At 42.8% G+C, this 27,393-nt stretch overlaps 1 protein-coding gene across 1 annotated transcript in view; it reads right to left on the bottom strand.

The window, feature by feature from the left end:
- col14a1b (collagen, type XIV, alpha 1b) overlaps positions 1–19,858 on the bottom strand; it is a 247,931-nt gene extending 228,073 nt beyond the window's left edge. The window contains exons 1-2 of the mRNA XM_030063880.1: positions 19,540–19,858; positions 6,000–6,116 (exon numbers count right to left, since the gene is read on the bottom strand). Of these exons, the coding sequence (XP_029919740.1) occupies positions 6,000–6,116; positions 19,540–19,858 (436 nt within the window). The remainder of the gene's footprint in view (positions 1–5,999; positions 6,117–19,539) is intronic.
- Positions 19,859–27,393: the final 7,535 nt, after the last annotated feature.

Raw genomic sequence — 27,393 nt, 5'->3', positions numbered from 1 at the left:
CCCAGGCCTCACCTTGGGAACCACAAAGCCACCCAGACCTTAATTCAAATCTAATACGAGCCCAAGTCCTGAGGCTTTCCATCAACACAGCAACTCAGCCTGGGACAGCTAATGTGCCTCGGCTGTTTTCAGGCTCCCACTGCAGGAAACCGTCTCTGCACGCCGAAATAACAAGAACACAGGAGAGAAAACAGAGGAGACGAGGAAAAGTTCAGATGGAAAAAGTTTTGCAGAGAGAAGACGCAAAAAGAAAATTACGAGGATGCCAGACAAGAAGCAAAAAAAAAAAAAAAAAGCTTCCGCTGATTCTTAGAATCTGCCATGATTCGTCTTCCTTTCCTGCTGATATGATAAGAAACTTTGATCAAGCAGCGCCTTTCACAACAAAGTTAAAAAGTGCTGACAACCAAGGAAAAACTACAACCAGTAAATGACGTGGATGAATGCTTGGAGCGACTCGTCATCACAGAGAAACCAGAAGAACGCTCTCCCCGTCTTTACTGCAATAAAAACCTGGGCGGACTTCGACTCGTCTGCAGCCATCTTTATGATAATAACAGCAACACACACACACACACCTGGAGTGTTTTTGCCTTCTCTTTTTTGTTTCTACTTTCTTTCATTTTGAGCTAAACCAAAACTAAAACATGAGGAACTTGTACAGAAACGAGGGGGTGGGGGTGGGCTCTGTGTTTGAAATGTCTGAAACAGATAAACTCAGGTGCTCTTCAAGGGAAAAATGACTGTCTTGCTGAAATGTGTGCTGCAGTCATGAAGGGAGGTCCCGAGGCACTCTGGAGTGTGAATATTAAAATCCTTTATTCGGCTGGGAGACCAAGGATATGTTAAAAAGTCACGTTTTCAAGTTTTGTGTCATAGTTTAAAGTGAGCAGGTGTGGCGGTGGATTGAACAACAGCTTCAGGTAGCTGCTGTTAGCGAACATTAGCTGAGGAACTTGTGGTGTTACTGCGTCGACTGGAGCTGTGAGGATGTGAAGCTGAGGAGGGTTCAAGATGCAAACCCTGCCGTTCTCTTGATTTTGTCCAAAAACATGGGAAAAAGGGGTTAGCAATGAGCAAATGGGCCAAAAATACAGGAACATTGGCCAAAAAATACCTACATGTATAATTATTAAAATGATAAATTTAAACAAGGTTGAATCGACCTCATGTGTTTGAATGCTTTCTGGAATATGTCTGTTGTGTTTAATATTTGCCACTAAAATCACAAATGTCTCCGGGTTGGCTCCCAAATATCTGGTCACCTTCACCTGCTACTGACAACAGAAGTGCGTCCAGATGCGATTTTGGGTTTGGATGGAAAACGAAAACAAAGCAAATGTTGCTGCTCATCAGCCTCACATTCACCCGTTCACACACACACATTCACACACTGACAGCGGAGGCTGCCACGCCTGTTGCCACGCTGTCCATCAGGGGTGGTGAGGGCTTCAGTGTCTTGCTCAACTACACTTCAACACACTGTGGAGGAGCCGCGGATTGAACCGGGAACCCTCCGATTACCAGACGACCGCTCTACCTCATGAGCCACGCCGCCGCCACGCCGCCCAGATGTGACGTTGCAACAGATGTAACGTCGTAACGGATGTGATTTAACAGATGTAACGTACTAGGTGTAATGCTATAATGTTGTCACTGTAACAGATGTAATGGAACAGATGTGACATTGTACCGCTGTAACAGATGTGATATTGTAACACTGTAACAGATGTAACACTGTAACAGATGTAATGGAACAGAGGTGACGTAACACTGTAACAGATGTAACACTGTAACATGTAACGCTGTAACAGATGTAACGCTGTAACAGATGTAACACTGTAACAGACATAATGGAACAGATGTAACGTTGTAACACTATAACAGATGTAACGTTGTGACGGATGTAATGGAACAGATGTGACGTAACACTGTAACAGATGTGACGTTGTAACACTGTAACAGATGTAACACTGTAACAGACATAATGGAACAGATGTGATGTTGTAACACTATAACAGATGTAACGTTGTGACGGATGTAATGGAACAGATGTGACGTAACACTGTAACAGATGTGACGTTGTAACACTGTAACAGATGTGACGTTGTAACGCTGTAACAGATGTAACACTGTAACAGATGTAACGTTGTAACACTGTAACAGATGTGACGTTGTAACACTGTAACAGATGTGACGTTGTAACACTGTAACAGATGTGACGTTGTAACACTGTAACAGATGTAACGCTGTAACAGATGTAATGGAACAGATGTGACGTTGTAACACTGTAACAGATGTAACACTGTAACAGATGTAACGTTGTAACACTGTAACAGATGTGACGTTGTAACACTGTAACAGATGTGACGTTGTAACACTGTAACAGATGTGACGTTGTAACACTGTAACAGATGTAACACTGTAACAGATGTAATGGAACAGATGTGATGTTGTAACGCTGTAACAGATGTAACACTGTAACAGAAGTAATGGAACAGACATGACGTTGTAACGCTGTAACAGATGTAACACTGTAACAGATGTGACGTTGTAACGTTGTAACAGACGTAACGTTGCATGTCGGCTGCAAACAGTCGGCCGCTCAAGTCGGTTTATGTTGCCAAGTAAATTTTAGTTTGAGGAACTGTACTTTTTGGCGGAGAATTAAATACGATAATCACAAATTTATCTCAGTTTTATTTGACATAAACACAGTATTGTTGCTACAAAATCATAACTGCAACAGCTCGCTCCAGCTGTAGTATGAATTACTTCCGGCCTGTCTAGGCAGATCACAGCCGTCATGTGATTTACTGTAACACCTGAAAGGCCTCCTGTGCTCATCAGGCTTTAACTATTGAAAAGCTGACGGTGACACAGTATCTGCTGTGTGGCAGGCAGCTCTTCTCAACTTTTCTTCAATTTGTCTGTCATACCGAGCACAGTACTGATCTGATCCACTGATGTTAAACTGAGTAAATCTCTCCCAGACAGAAGTGAGGAGCAGATCTCCTGCTTGTTTTGCATTAAAGTGCAAAATAACTGCCTTGAATGCAGCTCGTCTCTCTGAAAAGGAAGCAAAATGTTTTAGCTGTGTCATCTCTCAGAGCCCGAAGGCGCATACTTGTGAAGTGGAGTCGGTCGAAACCTCCATCCTGCAGCCTCCACCCGTCAGGCCTGATGTCCTGCCTGCACTGCCAGCGAATCAAACACACCTGAAGACTCCCGGCTGTGCACGCATGCTCTTTAATACCCTGTTGTCTTATTCCACTGTTATCTGGTGTTGATTATTCTTGTCTCTTTTCTTTTCTTTTCATTGCTGCTATAAATTTCCTCTCCTCTGCTTGGTTTTTGTTGTTTTGTGACAGAAGGGCCAGGCATGTCTTCAGGATGGTTAACCTGCCATTTGTTTGACTTGAAGATTGTTAAAAAAGGAAAACACAAACCTTATTAATATGTACCGGTATCCTTGTTTGCTTTGCATGAAATTCACTGAACGTCTTAAAAAAAAAAAAAACTGACTGTGGGTTTGCCTTATTTGCCCAGTTAATTTATGGAGTCGGGGGGTAATGCGGGGATTTTTCCAGCGCACCATAAGGAGCAAAATTCAAAAAGCAGCTCTCAAAACGGCACCACTGACGGCTGAACCTGTTCATCTGCTCCGGGAAAACAGCTTCCTGATAAAAGATGATTCCTGGGAGGCTGAATGGCATTCAAACAGCTGTCTCCCGCTGCCAAGGAGCAGCTTTAAAGATCCAGAATCAGGCCATGAGGCTCATAATTCACCGGCAGAGCCAGCTGCTGAGGGCTCGATGCTACCTGTGCTCACCTGACCCCGTTTCCTCTGACGGCCGAGCGGAGTCGCCTCCAGCCCGGCGCCGGAGCGACAGGCGAACTGTGAACGGGCCTGCTCGGCTTTTTGTTCCACGTGCGATGTTCCTGCAATGTTTGGAAGTCCCCAAAAATCAGTAAACAACAATAAAACTAACAAGAAACCAACAATAAGGCATTTTTCCATCAAGGAGATACAATAACAACCCTTGATATTTGTGCAACTCTGCCCATAATAATTTTACTTTTCATTAATTTTAGGATATTATTATTGTTTTAGCTTGCTAGCTGTAGTGTTAGCAGCTTGCCGTTAGCTTTAGCGCCAAACAAAACATTTCGATACTTTCTCCTTCCCCTTTGCATTTAAGGGTTTGTATTATGTTTGATGATGATTAGCAGCTGGGATAACCAAAGGAGTTTGCAAAATAATATGTTAACAGACTTCCGCCTGACTTTCACCACGGCAACGGCAACCGTAAAGCGCTGTTTTATGCTGCGCTAGCCAGTGACCATTGCAAGCGGTGCCATCGGTTTCTGCTCCGTTCACTTTGTGCATTAAACTCCAGACAGCCTGTGGCTTTGGAATCAGATTGTCTTGTGTTAACCAACTAATTGGAAAAACAAAAGTTTCATGTCCTTTTCCTTTCGTTATTGTTGCTGCAGGAAGTTGGTTAGCGAGCTAATGTTAGCGTTAGCTCCAAAACATATTTTTAAAAGTAGTTGTTTGTTCCCTTCATTTAACAACAAACAAACATGAGACTGGATGCTTTTTTCCCCATCAAGGATAATCATGTTGTGCCATATTACTCAATAACTTACAGGAAATTTTTTTAATTTTAATTTTTATTTTGTGCAGCCAAACATTTAATATAAGTTTTTCTATCTGTGTCCATCTGTTCCTTTTATCCGATATTATTGTTACTGTGCGGTGCTAATTATCATGTCAGTCACTTGGTTAGCTCGCTAGTTAGTTTTTTCTACAGAAAATATTCCATCTGTTGTGCAATAATATTTTTAGCACTGTACTGAAGCTGGACTGCGGCAAACAAACAGTTCAGTGTTTTTTAGTCGGAGAAGTTTGTTGTTTTCCAAAAAGAAAGTGTGTGTGTGTTAAATGTTCAGGTCAGAGAAGCTGCGGTCTTGTCAGGTCGTGTGTGTGTGTGTGTGTGTGTGTGTGTGTGTGTGTGTGTGGTGTGAGGCAGCTCGCAGGTGGAAGCCACATAAAAAAGGTTGATTTGTTCCACCTCGGGGGGGAAAAGTTTAACTGCTGTGAGGTCCTCGGTGCATAACTGGGATTTTTGTCCCTCGGGCGGTGACATAAATACTTTACATGATTTGCGAGCGCCAAAGTTATGAAAGCGCCCCCGATTTGCACCGCCATCGAGAGGCAATTTTCACTTTTCGACGGGAACGTGGCGATCACAGCACATATTTACACAAGGCCGTGTTGTAATGACACACCTGCCTTCAACAAGTGCTGCTGAGGAGCCTTTGAGCAAAGCGTGGACGTGGCTGACTGGAGGAGAGCATCACTCACTGTCAGCTTTCCAGGGACAAAGAAAGTAAAAAAAAAAACAAAAAAAAAAACGAGTGCACACCTGAGTAATCCTCCGTGCAGAGCTTCAGCCTCACACACGACACTTCCTTTGATTGCAAACACCATGGAGGCCCACGGTGTCAGATATTCCCACCGGCACTTGAACGCACCATCACACTTGAGACCTCAAACCAATAATTGTCACAAATCAAAATCAAACCAGCCAATCTTAGGAGACTACACTGCAAAAACTCAAAATCTTACCAAGATTATTTGTCTTATTCCTAGTCAAAATATCTCATTACACTTAAAATAAGACATGATCACCTCAGAAGTAACTTGTTTTTAGACAATTGTCTCTCGTTTCAAGTGAAAATTGTCTAAAAACAAGTTACTTCTGAGGTGATCATGTCTTATTTTAAGTGTAATGAGATAATTTGACTAGAAATAAGACAAATAATCTTGGTAAGATTTTGCATTTTTCCAGTGTAGAGTGACCTCAAAACCATCTGCAGCTTAAAAACAGACAGACCCTCCTCAGACCCTCAGAAACAGAGATTATAATCTGCAGTCCACCCTCTGCGGTCGCCGTGGCAGCACGGGCTCGTGGGTGTTTTTGCGCCCTTACCTGGCTGCGTGGTGTAAACGACTCTGTAGCTCTCAAAGTCTCCTTTGGGCTCTTTCCAGGAGACGTGCAGCGCGCTCGGACCCTGGACTTTAGCCCGAAACCTTCGTGGGGACGAAACTGGACGGAGACACAAAACAGTGAAAGGTTTTGACACAATTACCTGTGAGGAGGAGCACATTTTGAATGAATGAATGAATGAATGAATGAATGAATGAATGAACAGCTCCTATCATGCAACACTGATATTTTCATTTCGGCAGCAGAAAACCAGTTATTATGTATTAGAGAAAACACCAAAAGCAATGGATGGAGTTCAATTGTGTGCAGCTGCTCAACAGAGCCACAGTTTCGTGCACGCTGCCGAAGCTTTGATTCTGAAAAGCGTGATGTGACTTGTGCACGCTGTTCGACGCCGCATACGTCGACGGCGCCATATGCCGTGTCAAAACCGTGTCGGCGTGAACAGATGTCGAGCTGAAGGAGCGGCAAAAGTTCACGTTATCCCCGGCGAGGCCCGCGTCGCCGGCCCTGACGTTTCCCCGGAAAGCGCACACGCTCCCCCGGGATCTGCTCGCCGTCTGGTGTGTGTGTGTGTGTGTGTGTGTGTCGGCGTCACATCGGCAAACACACACACACACACACTTACGGCGTCACAAACCACTCGAAAAGTTAGATTGAACTCCCTCCAGAGTTTTGGCGGCGTAAAAGGCGAACGCTCCATCTGTGTTTTTTTCTTTTTCTTTTTCTTTTTTTTTATTAAAGAAAAGACATAAAACAAAAAAAATGAAAAAAAGAAGACTGTATCTCGTCCAAGCGGGAGGAGGATACACATAAGAGAGATTAGCTTGCACAGATGTCACTTTAAAAAAACAAAGTCCCAGTCTCCTCCTCCTCCTCCTCCTCTTCCTCCTCTTCCTCCCGCTGCACTTTCTACTTGGTTCGATTGAAGAGGCCTCATTGTGTTCGTCTCCGCGGGGAAACGGTTGTTCTTTTTTTGTGTTCTGTGTTCCACTTATCGTCGGCATCAAAGCGACGCCTCGGCCTCTCATCCTGATTAGGTGTTGGCCCTATCAGCCTCCTGAGAGCCCCCCACTTCTCTCTCTCTCTCTCTCTCTCTCCCTCTCTCTCTCTCTGTCTGTCCCTCTGTCATACACTGCAAAAAAAAATCTCCATCTCATCAAGTCACTCAGCATCTGACTGGCTCCTATTTGTCTCCAAAACTGGAAAAAATAATCCACCAGCGGGACGAGAAACGCCCCGTTCAGTCAGGATTAGCTTCCCAAACGAAGGTTTAAATACGAACATGGGACGTTTCATTTGGACGGGATTAGAAAGCTATATCAGCAAGAGAAGAGTCACAGTCTGGGTTTAGCTCGGCCCTTAGCAACCTGTTAGCAACCAGGTGCTTCAACTTTAAAAAAAGAAAAAAAAAAAAAAAAAACACTTGAAGGCTACAGAAATAGAATTACCCTGTAACACAGGAGTGGTGTCCAATCAGTGGCCACTCTATCAGCTCCACCTGTATAATCTAATCTAATCCAATCCAAGTTTCCTCTCCTGCTGCCTATAATGCTCAGCTTGTCTTGTTGTCACGGTAACAGAGGTGTTCATTCACTTCTGTGTTTGGCGTTGAGCTCATAGTTAGTGCTGCTGTTGGACTGGACTGCACTTTAGACTTAGACTTTCTTTATTATCACACAAAAAAACACAGCAGTGAGATTTTGGCAAGGAAAATGTCGTTGCTTGGCTTCCGGATTACAACAGAGATGGAATTGTGGGGCAGTTTAAATAATTAAAATAAAATCTATATAACTAGTGTGTAAAAAAACAAGGTGCTAAATAATAATGAGTGCAAGAAAGAATAAATAACTTAGATAAGAATAAATACTGACAGCTGTTTCCAATATTCTGTCCCACCTCATTGTGTTTTCAATAGATAGGACAAAAAATTGGAAACACCTCTGAGTATAATGCAGTCCAGTGCAAGACCTCTGCAAACTACAACCTCAGGAATAAACACAGAATTAAATGTAAACATTCTCCAACACAAACTGAACATTATAAACTGCTGACAGGTGGAGCTGATGAAGTGGACACTGAGTGTGTATGTATGTGTGTGTGTATGTATGAAGATAAACACAGATTGTGACGGAGACAATCATGTGAAATCACGTTCTCATTACTCATTAGTGAAATATGCCATTGGCCCATTATTCCAAAACCCCAATAGGATGAAAAAATGTCCTGTTGGACCAGAAAAGCCTGTTTTTATTTTCCACTCTGCTCTGAAAATACCAGAGGTGGAAGTAACTGATTACATTTACTCACGTTACTGTAACTCAGCAGCTTAGTGGTGTACTTGCATTCTAACGTCACTGATTTTACTTTCACTTTGGCCCATTTTTGCTTGAGTTTTGTCCTTTATTCCATTTTAAATCAGATCCATCACAGAGAACGAGTGATCAGTGACAGACTGTGGAACCTTTCACAATAAAAGCTCAGTCAGCAAAAGATGAGAAGAGGAAGCTGCTTCTGCTTTTTTGGTTCTGCTGTTTGTCTTTTACTTTGGTTTAGCGTAATGCCCCTTTAAAAGCGTGTAGTTTGCAGCGTGTCCTCTCACATTTGACATTTGAAATGAGACACTTTGTACTTTTACTGCAGTAGATTTTTATTGTACTACTTCTACTTCTACTGCAGTCAGATACCAGCAGAAATGACATTTACAGAGTGAACAGTTTTCAGATTGGACTTTCAGAATAAAGGCCTTTTGTTTCATAATAACAGGCCATTGGGCCAAAGGGCGGTCAACCATTTGCTTTGGAAATGTCAGGCAACGCCAACATCACTGACACTATTCTCTATTCTGACCAGATTTATACTTGTTCCCACAAAAAAACTGCATTGAAAAGCTGTGATTATCTCATCCAACTGCCTGATTTTTAGTTTGCGTGTTTTTTTTAACCTTGTTTTGACTTTTAACACACTAAGAGAGAGATTTTTTTTTTTTTTTGCAGTGTGCAGCGTCTTTCTGTCACGCTTTACTCTCCGCTCTCTCCTCCTCTGTCCCTTCGTCTTTCTCCCCTTCTTCCCCTCCCGTCTTCCTTCCTGTCTCCGCTTCTCTGAAAATCTTCTTAAGGAGGAAGGAAGAAAAGCGATGAGAAATGAGGAGGTGAATGTGACTTTCTTTCTTTCGGTTTGCGAGGAAAGGAGGTAGGAAAAAAAAAAAAAAGAAAAAAGAACAAAGGCACCAAAGGGAAAGGCACTGGAATAGCATCTGTGCACTATTCCTCTCCTGCTTAAGGCAGGAACGCTCAGATCTACAACACTGCCGCTGCATCAAAACGCTCCTTACAACGGCCTTCACCTGCGCGCTGACCCCAGGAGAAGTCTCCGAGTGCACAGTGACACTGTGACAGCCACTCTGAGAGAGAGTTTCATCACATCGTGCGGGGAAAGTGCACAGTGTTACTGTGTTTTTACATGGATACACACTCAGGTACAAGGCTGTTGTAAGGCATCACATTACCAAAACCACATGTCTGCACAAACGACCACAACATCCCATTATCTTCAACACCGGCGCAGCCAAACCCCACCAGGATAAACACACATACGTATATGGATGCAGTCGCAACACATTCCCCGATCCAGTTTGATGAGACACAAAAGAAAAGACAACAAAACAACGAAAAGCAAAGCCAGCGGGCGGAAAAAACGTGAAAGCCACAAACTGGTTCCTGTGTTTGTGTCCTCATTATGAGGTGAGCCATTTGCTGCCGCCGACTTCTTTAAATACCTACACTGCGACTGACGCCTGCTGGAGCGATAAACAACAGGCTTAAAGGGAGGATTCACCCAAAATATAACAGGTAAACATACTGACATCAGGTGTGTCGGGTTAAAATTCAGTCCCTTAAAAACAAATACTCCAGCGGTTTTGGGCAAAATCCTCTTTCCCTGACCTCCTCAGACTGAGACCATGAAGCGACCATGAGGCTAACGACTCCCATAGACTTTAAGTCTTTATGCTAAGCTAAAAAGAGATGCTACCCATAGGAACTGAACCAGTACACTGCAAAAACTCCAAATCTTACCAAGATTATTTGTCTTATTTCAAGTCAAAAATGTCTTATTACTAGTCAAAATATCTCATTACACTTAAAATAAGACATGATCACCTCAGAAGTAACTTGTTTTTAGACAATTGTCTCTTGTTTCAAGTGAAAATTTGCTTGAAACAAGTGAAAATTTGCTTGTTTCATTGGCAAAATTTGTTTCTTGTTTCTAGCTAATTTTCACTTATTTCAATTTTCACTTTTTCCACTGGCAAATTTTGACAATGAAACAAGCAAATTTTCACTTGTTTCAAGTGAATTTTCACTTGAAACAAGAGACAATTATCTAAAAACAAGTTACTTCTGAGGTGATCATGTCTTATTTAAGTGTAATGAGATATTTTGACTAGAAATAAGACATTTTTGACTTGAAATAAGACAAATAATCTTGGTAAGATTTTGCGTTTTTGCAGTGTAGACGTCCAGAGGTGAAGATGGTGTCCAACATCTGGTCTCAGGCTGGGGAAGTGGGGAAAGGGGATTCATTTAAATGGGTTTTTCATTTTCAGCACACCTGTGCATCCAGTTTGGGATTAAATGTGTATTTGTGTTGGTTTTTAATAATAACAAACTGTATTTATAGAGCACTTTTGAGCAAAAACCACAGTTACACTGCGGCACAACAAGGTGCAAGTAAACAAAAGTGAAAATAAAAGCAAAAAAGGATGCAGGGAAAAGCAAAGACCCAAAAAGACGATATGGTAAAGTAACACTTAAATAATTAAAATCTGATATCCAGCATTACATTTGGCCTCAATTATCCAAGGATTAGAGACAATGAAGATACACTGCAACTCATTTAGTCTCATCTTCAGTGTTCAAATCTTGTTTTTTCTACAACAAGGTGAAAAATCTGCCACTTTTTTATTCAAATGTAGTTTCACTTGTTTCAGGAATTCTGCAAACAAGTGGGATTATCTCATCCCACTGGCAGATTATTGACCTTAGTTTCAGAAAATGAAGTTATAAAGACTTCAGAAGACAGTGCTCAGAGTAATGGTGGGCAGTTTTTGCAGTGTATGTTTAAAAAAAAAAAAATACAAAAAAGAAATAAGTTCATTAACAAATCCAAGAGCTGGAGATGACGCAGCGTTTTGAGGAGTGTGAGGCTCTTTTCTTTCTCCCCCCTTCACACCACGCCGGAGTTATTTTCTCCTCCCAGTGTGGGGTTTTCTGCAGCCGATAGAGAAATGTGAGCCGCCACCTCGGCAGCGTTTTGGGTGAACCGCCCCTCGCAGCGTGTCATTATCTGCACACAAACCGCTCGTGTAGGTATGCAAAGAAACTTCAGCTCAGGCCGGGGAGCGGATAATCCTGATCTGAATGGAGAGAGAGCGAAGTCGGCGCATTCAACAACAGGCAAAAATATTTAGATATAAATACACACACACATTTAAAAAAAAAATACTGTAGCAATCATCTCACCAACCTGAGGATGAGAGCGAGGGCTGGGGAACAAAACCCAATCTCTGCTCTGGAGAGCGGCGCTCAAATCCCAAACGATACGAGGAGTCGGATTTACGCCTCTCGGTTTGTGTGGCGGTGTGTGTGTGTGTGTGTGTGTGTGTGTGTGTGTGTGTGTGTGGGTGTAACACAGGATGTGTAAGTGTGGCGGTGGAAAACACCCTCAAATCCTTTACGGAAGGAAAAGTATCAACAGCAAAATATAAAAATCCTCTTTTAAAAAGTGCGATCTGTTGCTTCATTACGGATTCGTCCTTTCAGAGTTTTAAATGACTGCAGCGAGTGTTTGATTACGGCCGTGAACCTCCGGCTTAAGAGAAGGTTTGAGTTCAGTTTGGCGATTTGAATTAAAGTCCCCATGAAACGCCCTCACATGACCTCGACTTCCTGTGAAAACAGTGACGTCATCCTGCACCGGTGGCTGTAAATTCAAATTTCAACCAATAAAACCTTCACAAATCCTCTCTCATCCACCTCATCCCTTCAAAATAAAAGCGTGTTTCTCCCCCAAACTGATAATCTGTTGGTTTACACTTGGGAATGATGCTTCCCTGCACCGTGTCCCGCCCAGACTTCCTGTTCCAACAGGAAATACGTCAAATCAAGAAAGTAAGAGTCCGTTTCATGGGGTCTTTAAGGACTGATATATTTTTTAAACAATTCAATTCAAGTCAGCGATTGAGTTCCCAACTTTTATCCGAAATGTTTATATCAATTCAAGAGGCGCTATGAGTCAGGAGAAGTGAGGCACTTAGACTCAGCTGACCAACAAATAAATAAATAAATGAACACATAATGTGATTGGCTGAGTCCATGTGGTTTTGAAGGTGCACAACTGAACAGTAAATCAATCAATAAACAAACAAGCAAACAAATAGATAAATACATTCATACACAAATCAAAAGAAAAAACAAACGGTTGAAGCCACTTGAGTCTCTGTCGGCCCGACCAGCTGACAGATTAGATGTTTATTCTGTGTTTTTTGTAAATTTGCTGCACAGGCGCAACTCTCTGTTTTATTCTGAAATTTGACATGAAACGTGAATTGCTTTAAAAAAAAAATTGACAAAAACATCTAAAGTCCAGGTGCACACAAAAAGGTGAACCATTCACTTTGAAAGTTTTCACATTGAAATTCGTTCGATTTATTTCTCATTTGCATGAATTAGCACTGGTGGACTGAATTAATGATTCTGCTCGTACTTTTATTGTTGTAGTTCTCTGGCTGCTCCGCGTCCTGTTGGCTGGTTTAGCCTCTAACGTGCAGAACAGCTGATGTTCTGCATGGAAAAGCTTCTCCTGCACAGAAACTCCAGATAAAAATGTGGAGCGCGAGGAAGGAGAGGATTTTCTCACTGAAAGGAAACAAACAGAACCTGCAAACTGAAGTGAAGGACTGTGGGAAATGTGCCTCCACTCCTGCCACTGTGGATGAGTACACACACACACACACACATGCATGCTGAGTGTGTCGCGCGTGTGTGTGTGTGTGTGTCCGCATGAATTATGTATGTGCGTCCTCATGCACAGTTGGACGAGTGTATTCTCTTGTATGCACATAATAATCTCTGTATGCTTTATTCCATATGGCACCGCTGGTTGTTTTTGTCACACCTCTTAAGAAAACCTGCCGCTTCCTCAGCACCACACACACACACACACACACACACACACACACACACACACACACACACACACTCACACACACGCCCAGAGAGCTGTGGATCTTTTCCACAACACTGTCGTCTCACGCAGAGACGAGTGTTGGCCCGCTGCAGACAAAAGGCCTCGGCCGCCGAGACGGGAACTTAATTCTCATCTATTTTTCATGACGGGGTTTGTGCAAACAGCCGAGCCGAGCGACGACGGGGCGTTCAGCAGCAGAGACACGACGAGGAAAGAGTCTGAGCGCGTTTTGAGTGACGGTGATGAGCCACGGGAATCAGGGGAGAAACTTTGAAGGCCACACACTGCAAAAAGTCAAAATCTTACCAAGATTATTTGTCTTATTTCAAGTCAAAAATGTCTTATTTCTAGTCAAAATATCTCATTACACTTAAAATAAGACATGATCACCTCAGAAATTACTTGCCTTTAGACAATTTTCACTTGTTCACTTGTGTCACAGGTAAAAATTTGCTTGTTGATCATGTCTTATTTAAAGTGTAATGAGATATTTTGACTAGAAATAAGACATTTTTACTTGAAATAAATAAATAAAACAAATAATCTTGGTAGGATTTGGACTTTTTGCAGTGCAAGAAAAGAAAGCATGAGGAGATTTCCCCGACTCAGAGAAACTGGTGTGTGCAGGCGCCTTCCTTCCTTTAAAAAAACTCAAGTAAAACCTCGGTGATGTCACCGCCGAGCGCTGCGGCCGGCACACTTAAAGGTGCAGTGCGTGGCGTTTTCACAGAAATAATCACTGTAAACAAATGAGACCGTAACAGAGCCTCTCGTCTTCGTGGCATTGGGATTATATTCTGAACAGGAAGAGGGCGCTGTTCCTCCAGAGCAAACGGAGCTGAAGCTTTAAGAGTTTCTGGCGGCTTCTGGAAGGAGTTAAAAGCCTCACGAAGCAACGGGGCTGATGGGAAATGTAGTCTTAATGTGGATAAGCACGGGCACTGACAACGCCACCGCTGGGAGAGAGAGGCTGAGCCGCGATCTGATTGGCTCACTGACGTTTTCAGTTACTTTGATACGTCCAATTAAAACGCTCCATGTGGCAACTTCAGTCATAACCAGCCGACCAATCATCATCCTCAGATTCTCATCATGTTAACAACAGATACAGTGGCCATCATCAACACACTGGACACACAGATGCAAACACACACACACACACACACACACACACACACACACACGGGTTGATCATCTGTCCTCCCTGCAGGTGAGCAGAAAGCAGCAGATGTTTGTCCAACACGTCTGCAGGGGTGAAACACCAGCCCAACCACTGACACGTCCCTGACCTCTGACCCCTGACCCCTGACCCTGACCTCTGACCTCTGAACAGAGATCTGTTGGCAGGTGTTTGGTTAGAAAGTCACAGACTAACTAATTAACTTCTTAATGATCACGTAATCACCCCTGAATGAGCTGAATATCTGGCATACAGTGAGGAGGGTCTTTCTCTCACTAACTCTCTCTCTCTCTCTCTCTCTCTCTCTCTATCTACATAATTATATATCTATCTTCCTATCTATTTATGTAAGTATCTATCTGTCTAACTCTCTCTCTTTCTATCTCTCTACCTATCTGTCTCTATGTCTGTCTGTCTGTTCATCTATCTGTCTATCTATATCTATCTATGTAAAATATATGGGTATCTATCTATCTATATAAATAACTTTCTATCTGTCGATCTGTCTTTCTGACTGTCCATCCATCTATCTATCTATCTATCTATCTATCTATCTATCTGCATATCTATATCTCCATATATCTATGTAAATATCTGTGTAATTATATATCTATCTTCCTATCTATCTATGTAAATCTCTCTCTCTCTCTCTCTCTCTATCTATCTATCTATCTATTGCCTGTTTACCTATGTATATTATCTATATTATCTTTCTATATATGTCATTATATGATCTATCTTCTTATGTATTTCAGTAAATATCTACCTGTCTGCCTCTCTCTCTCTCTCTCTCTCTCTCTCTCTCTCTCTACCTATCTGTCTATTTATCTGTCTATCTATTGCCTCTGTCTATCTATGTAATTATATACCTATCTATCTTTCTATTTATGTAATTATGTGATTATATGATCTATCTTCTTATGTATTTCAGTAAATATCTACCTGTCTGTCTCTCTCTCTCTCTCTCTCTCTCTCTCTCCTCTCTCTCTCTCTCTCTCTCTCTCTCTCTCTGTCTGTTTTTCTCGCCTCCTTTCCTTCCTCCTCTCCGTCGTTCAGCCTCAGAGTCGGAGCTGGCTGCGTTTCCACGTTCTGACTCCTCGCCTCCTCCCGGCTGCTGAGGAACGCTGCGGTCACACACACACACACACACGCACACACACACACACACACACACACACACACACACACACACACACACACTCTGGCCAGCATCTCAGTGTAAAAGAGTCATTCTGCTGCTTCACCGGGTCTGTTTACGGCCGCACGCTGGAATGTTAATTACACAACAATAAAAAAAGACGTGTCACGGTTTCACGTTGTTATTGTTTGAAAGACGCTTCTCTGCCGCTCTGAGTGAACAACACATTTTTCAAACAAAATAAATGGAAATGTTGAGAAACATTCTGGTTTATTGTTGGATGACGCAGCGACCGCTCTGAGCACAGCGGTTTCCAAAAATGATAATAAAATGATAAAAAATGTTAACTACAGGCCTGCTGACATCGTTCTCATTGTTTTGAATTAAACCTCAGTGGGCGGAGCCACAGAGCCACAGGTTTTTTTTGGCTAAATAACGTTAATCTGAAAACTGGCGGTAAGAGATGAGGAGGCTGATGTTACAGAGCCTGGCAGTCCGCGGGGCAAAGGTCACACTGGACATGCTGGCCTAAAGCTTGGTTTAAATTTCAATTTCAATTTCAATTTCATTTCCAGAACGTTCCTGAAGCCCTGGCTGCTCATTTACTGGAGTTCAGCTTCCAGTTTTGGTGCTACAAACTTTTCTCGGAAGCAAGAGACGCTGTGGATGCAAAAATAAACTCTTTTTTTAGTTAAAAATGAGTGGGCGAAGCCAAAGAACCACCATTTTTCTAGTTCTACTCACGTCACACTGACGCTCAGTGAAAAGGGCGAGACGTAAGAGAAGACGAAGCCGATATTATAAAGAATTCCAACTTAAAATATGCAAATTAGCCATTCCAAATGATGGAGGTTAGGTAGCGAGCCGAGCTGACCTTCCGACATCATGAACGCTGCAGTCTTGAAAATTAATTCATATTTACTCAAGATTTGAGTCAAAACCTCTGCCTGCAATTTCTCTCCGGGAAATATTTTGTAGAGCTAAAACTACGAGCACGCTACAGCTGCATTGGGTTTGGGATTACGACGGTACTGAGTCTCTGGGTTTCCATGGGAACGCCGGGCGGGGTCATGACGGTGACGAAGGCCCAGTGATGGGAGTAACGGCGTTACAAAGAAACGGCGTTACTAACGGCGTTACTTTTATCAGTAACGAGTAATCAAAGAAATGACTGTTTCCCCCATTGGTGGTTGCCATGGCGGCGCGCATAGACGCAGCGGCTACAGCTCTCCACTCTCGGTGCCGTATTCTATGTTTTTGTATGTGTGAACGGCTGTGTTTTTAGCTTAAAACACCACCTTACGTTGGGCGATGTACGCGTACAGTCGTCAGCACCTTTTGAGCTTGGGATTGTGCTGCGAGGTACCATTTTCGCCGGACTTTCATCGCTACCAGGACATTCCGGAGGACGCCGTTAGAACACCGGGGTCTCCGTGGATAGTTCTTCCCAGCGACAAGTCCAGGAGGAAACGTAAACAAGCAAAGGAAACAACAGTTATCAGGACCTTTTGAGCTTGGGATTGCGCTGCGGGATGCCAATTTCACCGGACTTTCATCGCTGCCAGGACATTCCCGAGGACGCCGAGGCTGCAGGGCCGGCACGTTGACACGGCTGAAAGGACAGCCCTTTGGGCCGCCGCCTCCCAGCATTTTCCAGCGCCAGGTCCATGGCGAACTGTGCTTGCACATCCAACAAGTGTTTCCGTGACTGTTGCATTTTTTCTGCTATCAGAGACATGGCTGCAGCCATCTATTACTGGACTTGGCTATTCAACTAGCAAGATGCACGATGCTTTCTATTCTCCCCTGCACCGAAAGGACTGAGCCCTAATTTCGTTGCATTATTATACGTATATGATTGTGCAATGACAATAAAATCTATCTATCTATCTATCTATCTATCTATCTATCTATTACAGCGCCGTTACCGTTACTGACAATAAAATGCACCGTTACTAGCTGTTACTTACTACTAATACTTATTATTATTATTTTATTATCCTATTCGAAAAATGTGCGTCTTGTGGAGAAAAAGCAGTGTGTCAATTTTCAAACCGGTCGGACTTTGCAGTTTTTCGTAATTATCAACATGCATGGAGAATGACTCAGCACAAATTACAAGAAGCATATGTGTTCCCTGAAGGCAGAGTGGATAGTATCTCCACCTGCCATACAGAAGACCGGGGGTTCAATTCCCCACCTGGACAAGCTGACATCACTACTTTAAACTGTAATGAATTACTTTTTCAAAGTAACGTGGCCAACACTGACAATGATAGATGAAATTTGACAGCAATGTCCACACTGCAACAGCAACGCAAAAATATGTGCATTAATAAGAGGATTTAAGAAAAGAAAAAAGTAATCATAAAAATTACTTTCCCCAGTAACTGAATTACTCTTCTGCAGCAGTAACTGAGTAGTAATCAAAATGACTTTTTTACAGAAGTAATTAGTAATTGTAACTTATTCGTTTTGTGAGTAATTGGTCCCAACACTGCGAAGGCCGCCCGCCGCACCGCGCTGGTCGACCGGTGAAGTTGCTCTTCATGCTGCAGGTTTGATCTCCACTCGCCTCCATGCACCAACTACGCAAGAGAATTTTTATTTTTACTCTTTTTAAATTGTACATAGTAGTTTTTTTTTAATTGGATAGTTTTTCAAATAGTTTTTTTTTATTAGTATAGTCTCTCACTGGAGAGAGCTGTGCCCTGTTGTACAATGACAAACACAGGAATGTTAATCTTAAAGGTGAAGCAGCACAAACAGCCCAAACTGTGCTCAGGCCTGTTTGGTTCAGTTAAACGCATCGACCATGACTCACAGCATCAAACAGCTTCTAAAGAGTCTTCACCGCCAGCACATCACAGTGCACTTACGCAAAAGAAAAAGAAAAAAAAAAACAGATGAGAAGTTTGATCTTAGATCCACTGACCGGGTCGTCTTTCTAACAACATGAAAGGCGAAGCTCGGTCCGCGGCGCCAATACTAATGCGAGACGCCTGCTGCATACCAGACGAGCGGCGCGCTCCGCTCTGCCATTAGCATCGGTGAGGAGACGGCGCTTTAACGAGGCGAAAGGTCACCGCGGCAACAGTGAACCCAGAACATGGGCTAATGAAGGAAATGATGTTAAGGAGGGGCGGCGGCGGTTAATGAGCGAGGCCACGTGCTAATTGGATAAGAAGTTAACCGGGGCGAGACATGATGAGATCACAGGACGTGGACGTTTGGAAATCAACACAAAGGAAAAGCTGCTCCACAGGTAATTATGCTTTATTACAGGAAGAGAGAGAGAAATGCCACCTGGTTAATGGAGCTGCAGGACGAGTGAGGGAGTGAGATTACAACACGTTTCCTTCAATTCCTGTCACTGGATGCATCTAAAATCTCAGGTAATCAAAGCTGCATCATAGCACACACACCAACATACTGTCTGCTTCACCCCCACTCAAAAAAACAACAAAAAACACAACACACACATCTGATGTAGTGTCAGCGAGAGCCACGACATCAGTTTGTCTAGCAGACGGCAAAACATCAAGGCTTTTCCCTTTGAGAAAGACGCGAAACGTAAATGTTTAGAGACAAAAGCTGCACATCAAAAGTGGAAACACATCGAGCACATTTTCCCAGCGAGGCCACACACTGAGCCCCGACGGGCCCCGTTTGGCCCCTGAGCCCTGTTTGGCACCACTGCACAGAGCCCCGACCGGCCCTGTGAGGCCTGTTTCAGCACCAACACCGGACTGGCCCTGTGTTAGACCGGGTTTGGCACCGCTGTGGGAAGGGCCTTGGTTAGCCCTGGGCTTAAAGGAGGACTCTGGTCTGCTGCTGGCCCTGGTTGGCTCTCAAGTGCAAATCCCTGTAAGGCCTGCAGTGAAAAGCCCTGTTTATCCCAGCAAGCCCAGTAAGCTCTGTTTGGCCCTGTTTGGCCCCGACTGGCCTTGGTTTACCCTGCAATGGAAAGCCATGTTTTGCCCTGTATGGCCCCACCTGGCCCCGCTTGGCCCCACCTGGCCTTGCCTGGCCCCGCCTGGCCCCGCTTGGCCCCACCTGGCCCCGCTTGACCCCGCTTGGCCCCACCTGGCCCCGCTTGGCCCCGCTTGGCCCCACCTGGCCCCACCTGGCCTCGCCTGGCCCCACCTGGCCCTGACTGGCCCCCGTTGGCCCCCTTTGGCCCTGGTACTTACCTTGGCCCTGGCCTGGCTGAGGGACGACAGACAGCAGAATGAAGGCCAGCAGACAGAAACTTAGTCCTACTGAGAACTGCATCCTGATACCAGCACTGAGAAGACCTGAGGAGGAGGAGGAGGAGGAGGAGGAGGAGAAGGAGGAGGAGGAGGAAGGTGAAAGACAGGAGGGGATGGAGGAGGAAAAGCAAAGAATGAAGGGGAAATGAGTGAGGAGGGACAGGAGAGGAAGAGGAAAGGGGAAGGAGAGAGTGAGGAAAGACAAGGAGGGAGGGAGGGAGGAGAGGAAGGAGTGAAGAGGAGGAGGAGGAGGTTGAGGGAGGAAGGAGTGGGAGGGAGGCAGGATGAGGAGAGAGGGATGGAGAGCAGAGGGAGGAGGAGAGGAGGAGATAAGAGCAGAGTTAAAAACAGGTGTGAGAAAATCAAATATACGAGCAAGAGACAGGATTACAGAGCTGAATGTGTTTCTGAGTGTGTGTGTGTGGTGTGTGTGTGTGTGTGTGTGTGTGTGTGTAGCAGCATGAAACCATCTGTTCCACCAACAAAACGGCACTTTCACCTCTAATTGTTCTACTTTACTGTGTTTTTCTGGCCTTAAAGTGGCGATGAAATGATATTCTGGGATTGTGTTTCCTCTTTAATCTGATCTTTAATCCGTTTCCTGCTGCAACAGGATACAAGGAGGGAAGAAAAACCCGAAAAATAAAAACCAGCGGGAGATCAGTCACAGAGCTGTGTTGTTGTTGTTGTTGTTGTTGTTGTTTGTTTTTCACACCTCCTGGTACAGTGTGATGTCACCGCACACCAGGAAGCAGCTTCACAGTAAAGCTATTTTTATATAATATGCAAATGATGTCATTTTTTTCATTTATAGTATTTATTGTTAATCTTTTGCCAAACAGGCGTGTCTCATGGTTTAAAAATCAGCTAACATGTCAAAAGTCTTTTTTTTTTTTTTTTTTTTTTTTTTTTTTTTAATTTGGCTACAACTTTTAAGTAAAACAAAAAGAAAATTTGCAAGATTTTCCTGATTTCAGAGACACCAAAATCAATGATGTGCTAACAAATCATATCTTATAATTATCACAAGCGCTTCAGAAATACATTTTATAACATAGAGTCTTCAATTAGCTAATGAGTATTAGCTAGTTGGTAAACTAACTGAGTTTTTCTCTCGCATGCCAAGAGGGTTTAAGTCGGGGGGCGTCATTTTATTTTGTAAAGCCCTTTAAGGACTCTAAATGAACTGGAACGTTAATGTGAAACTGGAACTTATTCGCTAATAATTATCTAAGTATTAGGGATGAGCTATGCATGTGCTGTGTACTGTTATATGTTAACTGTGTTTTCTCAAAAGGCAAAGATGAATTTCTCTACAGACAGACAATAAAGGCTAATCTAATCTAATCTAATCTAATCTAATCTAATCTTATCTAGTCTAAGAACAATTTCTGGCCATGCTCTGACACTTTCAGGTATATTAGTGGGTTAACATGAAGGACATTAAGGAAGCAGTTGTTAAACTGAACTGCTTTATAAATTACAAAAAACACTTGATGAAGTGTTTGTGCCTGTTTTTAAATGTGATATTCTCATTGTCTCCTGATGTAAAAGTGGGTAACCTGGTTTTCCTCTCCGTCAGTGTGTGTGTGTGTGTGTGTGTGTGTGTGTGTGGGTAAGATGCATGTCAGTGCATGGCATTATTCCCAGCAGAGCGGCACAGCAATCACCTCCAACTGCAGCCGCCGCGCTCCCACTTGTACAAAAAAAAAAAAAAAATGCATGCCATAATAATAGTAAGCACTCAAGAAATAGTTTTTAACGAGGAGGCAGGAGCCCTCTGCAGTGTGCGTGCGTGCGTGCGTGCGTGTGTGCGTGCGTGTGCGAGTGTGTGTGTCACTCTCCATCTCAGCCTCATTTGTTCAGGCACTTTCTCAGTTCCAGGCCATTTGCGGTGTTTTACGGCAGCGGGTGAGACCTGAGGCGCGCCGTGTCCCTCGGCTCTCTACGGGACTGGACTGGACATGCAGAAATATGAGCGCACCAATCACTGTAATACCCCTATAACCATAATCCTATAGGGAGCCGCGGCGTGCCTGCTGCTCTGACACTAGTGCACTTTGGCAGCTTTCATATTCCTATAATAGGAAACTCACGCAGCGCCTCTCTTAATCTCATTTAACCAGCATACTGATCATTTCTGTGATAATCCCTCTGATTATTATCAAAGCGCTCTCTCACTATTTCTGAGGTAAAATCAACATCAGCAATTCGTGCAACACGCAGATCACTATAAGTTTGAGATGAGCACAGGTGAGGTGTCCACGCCAGCAGCCGCCGCACGGCGCGCACAACCTGCCGGAGCCCCGCGGACACAAACGCAAGGAATAAGCATGCAGAAAAAAGGGGTAAAAAAAAAAATGGAATAAATGTGAGTTTGCATGCAGGAGCCGCCTCACCTCCTCCTTCGCCTGTTCGCAGCAGATGTGTCCCGCTGCCCCGCTGTCCTGCACCGGCCGGCCGTGTGGAGCGGCTCTCCGCCTCTGCTCCTCTCCTCACAACTCTCTCTCTCTCTCTCTCTCTCTCTCTCTCTCTCTCTCTCTCTCTCTCTCTCTCTCTCTCTCTCTCTCTCTCTCTCTCTCTCTCTGGATCAAGTCACACAGAATAACATAAGGCACATCCGGTTATAACCTTCAAAACAAACCTCTACTGCTCCACTGATTAAAATAAAATAAAATAAAATAAAAAGACTGATGATGGTGGTGATGTTATGATGATCACCACTCTGTGATCACTATATAGGCTATATATAAAAAAAAAACTGTCTTACTTTTTAATTTAATCTCACATTTCCAACCTAACACACTTAACACTCCTTACTGAGTTCTTTAATTTGACTTCAAATTAATGAGAAAATTGGGGCGATATCTGTTATTATTGAATTAATTTGTGCAGATTAAGGTGGTTATTTTGAAGAGAGTTAGCCGGGGGGAAGTCCTCTTCAAATGCAGGAGGCTAACGGTTAGCATCTGGAGCATCTCTATGTGCAAGAATACCCATGTTCAGATGAAAATAATCCCTGTGAGACAGATTAGAGGAGCAATGCTGAGGCGTAGTGTAAGATTAAAATAGGAAACATAATCCAGGAGTCGATGACACTGCAAATTTCCAATTTCACATATTCATAAACATGTAACTGGGGACTTTTACCTCAGAAAACAGAGATGTCATGCACTGTGGAAATGAATGAATGAAGAAATTAGGTCACAGCCGAATTATTTCTATTTTAATTAGAGCTCATTTCTAATTAAGTTGACTCACTGGTGTTAGCTCCACCCACCGAGGTTTACTCAGCCAGTGAGATAATTCCTGCCTCCAATTCAGCTTTGAGCTTTTCCATATAGAAAGTAAAAAAAAAAAACAAAAAACAAACAAACAACAACAAAAAAAACTCCAACCTGCAGGAAGCAAAACAGCTGCTATTTTATTTTGAAGGTGACATAATAGGTGACGTGTTTATTTTGAAGGAAGAGTGGCTGCACGTCCGGTGTGGCTGTGCCTGTCTGTGGGGAACTTGATGAAGCTGGTCCTCCCTCTCTCTCTCCCTCTCCCTCTCTCTCTCCCTCCCTCCTTCCCTCTCTCTCTGTCTCTCTCTCTCTCTGTGTCTCTCTCTCCCTATCTCTCTCCCTCTCTCCTCCTCCTCCTCTCTCTCTCTCTCTCTCTCTCTCTCTCTCTCTCTCTCTCTCTCTCCCTCTCTCTCTCTCTCCCTCTGTCTCTCTCTCTCTCTCTCGGTTGAGGCTTGCAGCGGACTGATGGGTGTTTCCCGCTTCATTCACCTCCCTGCAGCTATTCATTCCTTCACCTCGTTTAATCTGAGGCGAGGCAGCAGAAATATGTGTGTGTGTGTGTGTGTGTGTGTGTGTGTGTGTGTGTGTGTGTGTGTGTGTGTGTGTGTGTGTGTGTGTGTGTGTGTGTGCGTGCAGGTGGCTGGTTGTGAAACTCACCTGAACTCTTTAATTCCAGTGTTTCGGCTGCTCAGATGCTCAGGTGCTCCTCTCTCCGCCTCTCAGCGTTTATTTTTTTATGTGTGGCTTCAAAATGAGAAGAAGACATGACATTTATTTTAGTGCACATTCCTGCTTGTTTGCATGATAATCACAGGCTGCAGCTCTGTGCTTTGAATCACTTGTTATGCATGCATACTTAAAAAAAAAAATTATATAGCATCACTGTTTACCTGATTACTGTGAGGTTTGCTTTATCACATAAACAACAGTTAAAGTGACTTATATTGAAAAGAAACACGGGACAGTTAATTAGTGCACGTGTGTGGATTTCTCTGGTGTGAAAAGTTACACACACACATTTCAAAGGTACACACACACATTTCAGTGTGTGTTTCAGAGTTTTAGAGCTGACACCACTCTCCCCTCCTGCACTGTGAAAAAAGGGAGAATCAGCCAAGTCCAAGTCCCGTAATTTGGTTTCAAACCCAGCACCGTGTCACTGAATTATCTATTATGCATCGACACTGGACAAAAAAAAAAAAAAAAGAAAGAAAAAAAAAGATTATTTCCGCAGGATCTCGTTGTTTTAGAGGCGATATAAAATGAAAAATTCCTTTTAAAACCTTTTATACGTCATACTGAGCTTCTAATGATATTTGCCAAATTAATTAATTAAAATAAAATATAATATATAATATGTAAAATGTGCATAAAATCAATTCCTTAAAGTAAAGTAAAATACAAAAAAAAATACAAAAAATTGCTTCAAATAAATAAAAATAAAAGAAAACAAAAGAAAACAAAATACAAAAAATATAAATAAATCAATTCTTAAAATAAAACAAAATAAAAATATGAAAAATGTACATAAAATCAATTCCTTAAAGTAAGATAAAAATAAACTAAAATAAAATAAAAATTAAAAAAATTAAACAAAATCTATTCCTTAAAATAAAATAAAATAAATATACAAAAATAGATATAAAATCAGTTCCTTAAAATACAATTTCATGAAAATAAAAAATAAACATATGCAAAAATAAAAATATATATAAAATTAGTTCCTTAAAATACAATTGAATGAAAATAAAATAAAATAAAAATATAAAAAATAAAAATAGATATAAAATCAGTTCCCCCATGAATTCTCATATCAAACTACCATTGTTTTTTTTCTTCCTGTAAAACTAAATATGATGCTGCTTATGTGGGCGTGAACCAACCACTTTCAACCAATAATATCACAGCATCCACCTGTCAATCAACCTTCCACTGTTAGCGGCACCAAGCTGAGATCAAACTCCTCCCACCTGCTGTTTCATCTGGACTTTAAAGGGCTATACCACTCAATTTTGGACTTTATATTTCTCTGTCCTGTGGACTTGAAAAAGAAAAGTGAGCATTTTGTTTCAAAATAAGAGTTCCCCACCCTGCTGCTGATGCTGCCTTCAGGTGCTAGCTGTGAGTCGTAAATACAAGTTTGTGCTAATAAGAAAATGGATCTGGTAACAAAATCAAATGCTGGCTGATGCAACTTGAAGCTGCAGAGTTTGTGCTGCAGAGGAGAAAGTCCAGGTCACACACACACACACACACACACACACACACACACACACACACACACACACACACACACACACACACACAGCGGGTTATTTATTAAAACTAAGATGTGACACACAAAAAACGTAAACAGGAGCAGTATTTATTAGAGAGAAGCTGCACTGTGTCATGTTGTTTTGAGATGTATAGTCCTCGTATGATCATGTGGTGATCTCTGACCTTTGACCTTTGACTGATTAAAAAAAAAAAAAAAAAAAAAAAAAGATTTAGACAGTCAACCAACCCGCCAAGAGTTATTCCCCCTGCACTTTGCATGGATGCAACAGGTTATTTGGATTTCCCTAAAAAATGTCATGGAAGATGTGGACGGCAAACAAGAAACCGTGGTGGAAATACAAATTTAAAATATAAATAACAGATTGTTTGATTCAGTTTCAGTTCAGGTAGAAATCATTCACCTGACAACACCTCATGTTTTTGACCTGTTTTCACATGTAAACAACACGTCAGCTCCATGCATTTGCCTCCAGTTGTTTACACACAAACAACATGTTGACAGCACATTAACATCAGGAGGTTTTGACACGTTTGTCCCTCCACGCGTCTCAACACTGCTCTGTGAACGACCGACGCCTTCAGAGTAAAAGCTGGGCTGAAACCAAAGCACATTATTGATTAATGTTAAGACCCAGAGGCGATCTATCAAACACGGATATCCCTGTTTTCCAATCAAATCCTTATTTTGCAAACGTGGGCTGAGTCAGTGGGCTCCTCTGACAGCAAACAGCAAACTCAAATAAACTGCAGTCACATATAGAAATATATATATATATATATGTTATATTTCTAATGGCTTCAAAGCTTAAAATACAGCTCTGCCTCGAGCTCTGTAGAAAATCACAGGTACAGTGACACACCAGGACTCGCATGGAAAATGTGTGTGTGTGTGTGTGTGTGTGTTGTGTGTGTCCCTAAAGCAAGGTTGCACAGAAGCAGAGCAAAAATCTATCTGTCTATCCCTTTATCTATATTGTATAATAACTATACAACAAATACACTGATTTTTCATTGCAGATCTGATGTTTTAACCATTATTATTTGCATGGCCCAGTGTCCTGTGTAAAGATCACATGAATTTTAAATGTTAGTGCATAAAGAGGCATCAGATTCCCGAGTGGCCGTCAGAAGAGGCTCGGGGCTTCTTGCCAAAAGCAGGCGGCCCTCCACTGAGCTCGGTTTAATCTGTGGCAGTTCATAAAGTCTGAGAGGCTTCTCCACCCCGTCACGATTGATATCTGGGGTGAACATTAATATTTTAGTGTCTTTTTTTTAATCTTTATTGCGTTTTGCAAGATTACACTGCTGACAGCGGCACTATTTCCCCTCAGAGACGGATAAAGCGTCCGAGCCGAGGCGGAGGAGGATTTGACACGCTGTGCCACCAGGGGGCAGCACGCACACAGCTGCACCGCCTGCCAGCAGCTGCAGGACACACTCCACCTCGTCCTGTTTCTCATGTTTTCAAATAAACCTGCTCTTCTTCTCCTCCATCTTCATCTTTTTCTTCGTCTTCGTCTTCTTCCTCCACCTCCTCCTCCTTCTGCTTCTTCCTTCTTTGTCTTCTTCCCTCTTCTTCCCTTTTCAGCTTGTTCTTGTTCTTTTTCCTCCTCCTCCTTTTTCTTCTTTGTCTTCTTCCTCCCTCACCTTCTTCTTTCTGCTTCATCCACATTCTCCTCCTTCATCACCGTCTTCTTCTTCTTCTTCCTCCTACATCTTGTTCTTGTTCTGCCTCCTCCTTCCTATTCCTCATCTTCTTTTTCTTCTCTCTTTGTCTTCTTCTCAACAACTTGCTTCTTCTTCCTCTTCTACTTCTCCTTCTCCTCCTCCTCCTCCTGCTCCTCCTCCTTCTTCATGTTCTTCTTCTTCTTCTCCTTCTCCCCCTCCTCACATCCTCCTCCTCCCCTCCTCCTCTTTCTTCTTCTTCTCCTTCTTCTTCTTCTTTTCATTGTTAAAAATTTCAGCATCTGTTTTAACATGTGTGAATACA

This window comes from Myripristis murdjan, chromosome 11 (genome assembly GCF_902150065.1).
Source record: "Myripristis murdjan chromosome 11, fMyrMur1.1, whole genome shotgun sequence".
Lineage (NCBI taxonomy): Eukaryota > Metazoa > Chordata > Actinopteri > Holocentriformes > Holocentridae > Myripristis > Myripristis murdjan.
Note: the sequence above shows the minus strand (reverse complement) of the source record. Positions and strands in the feature narration are given on the sequence as shown.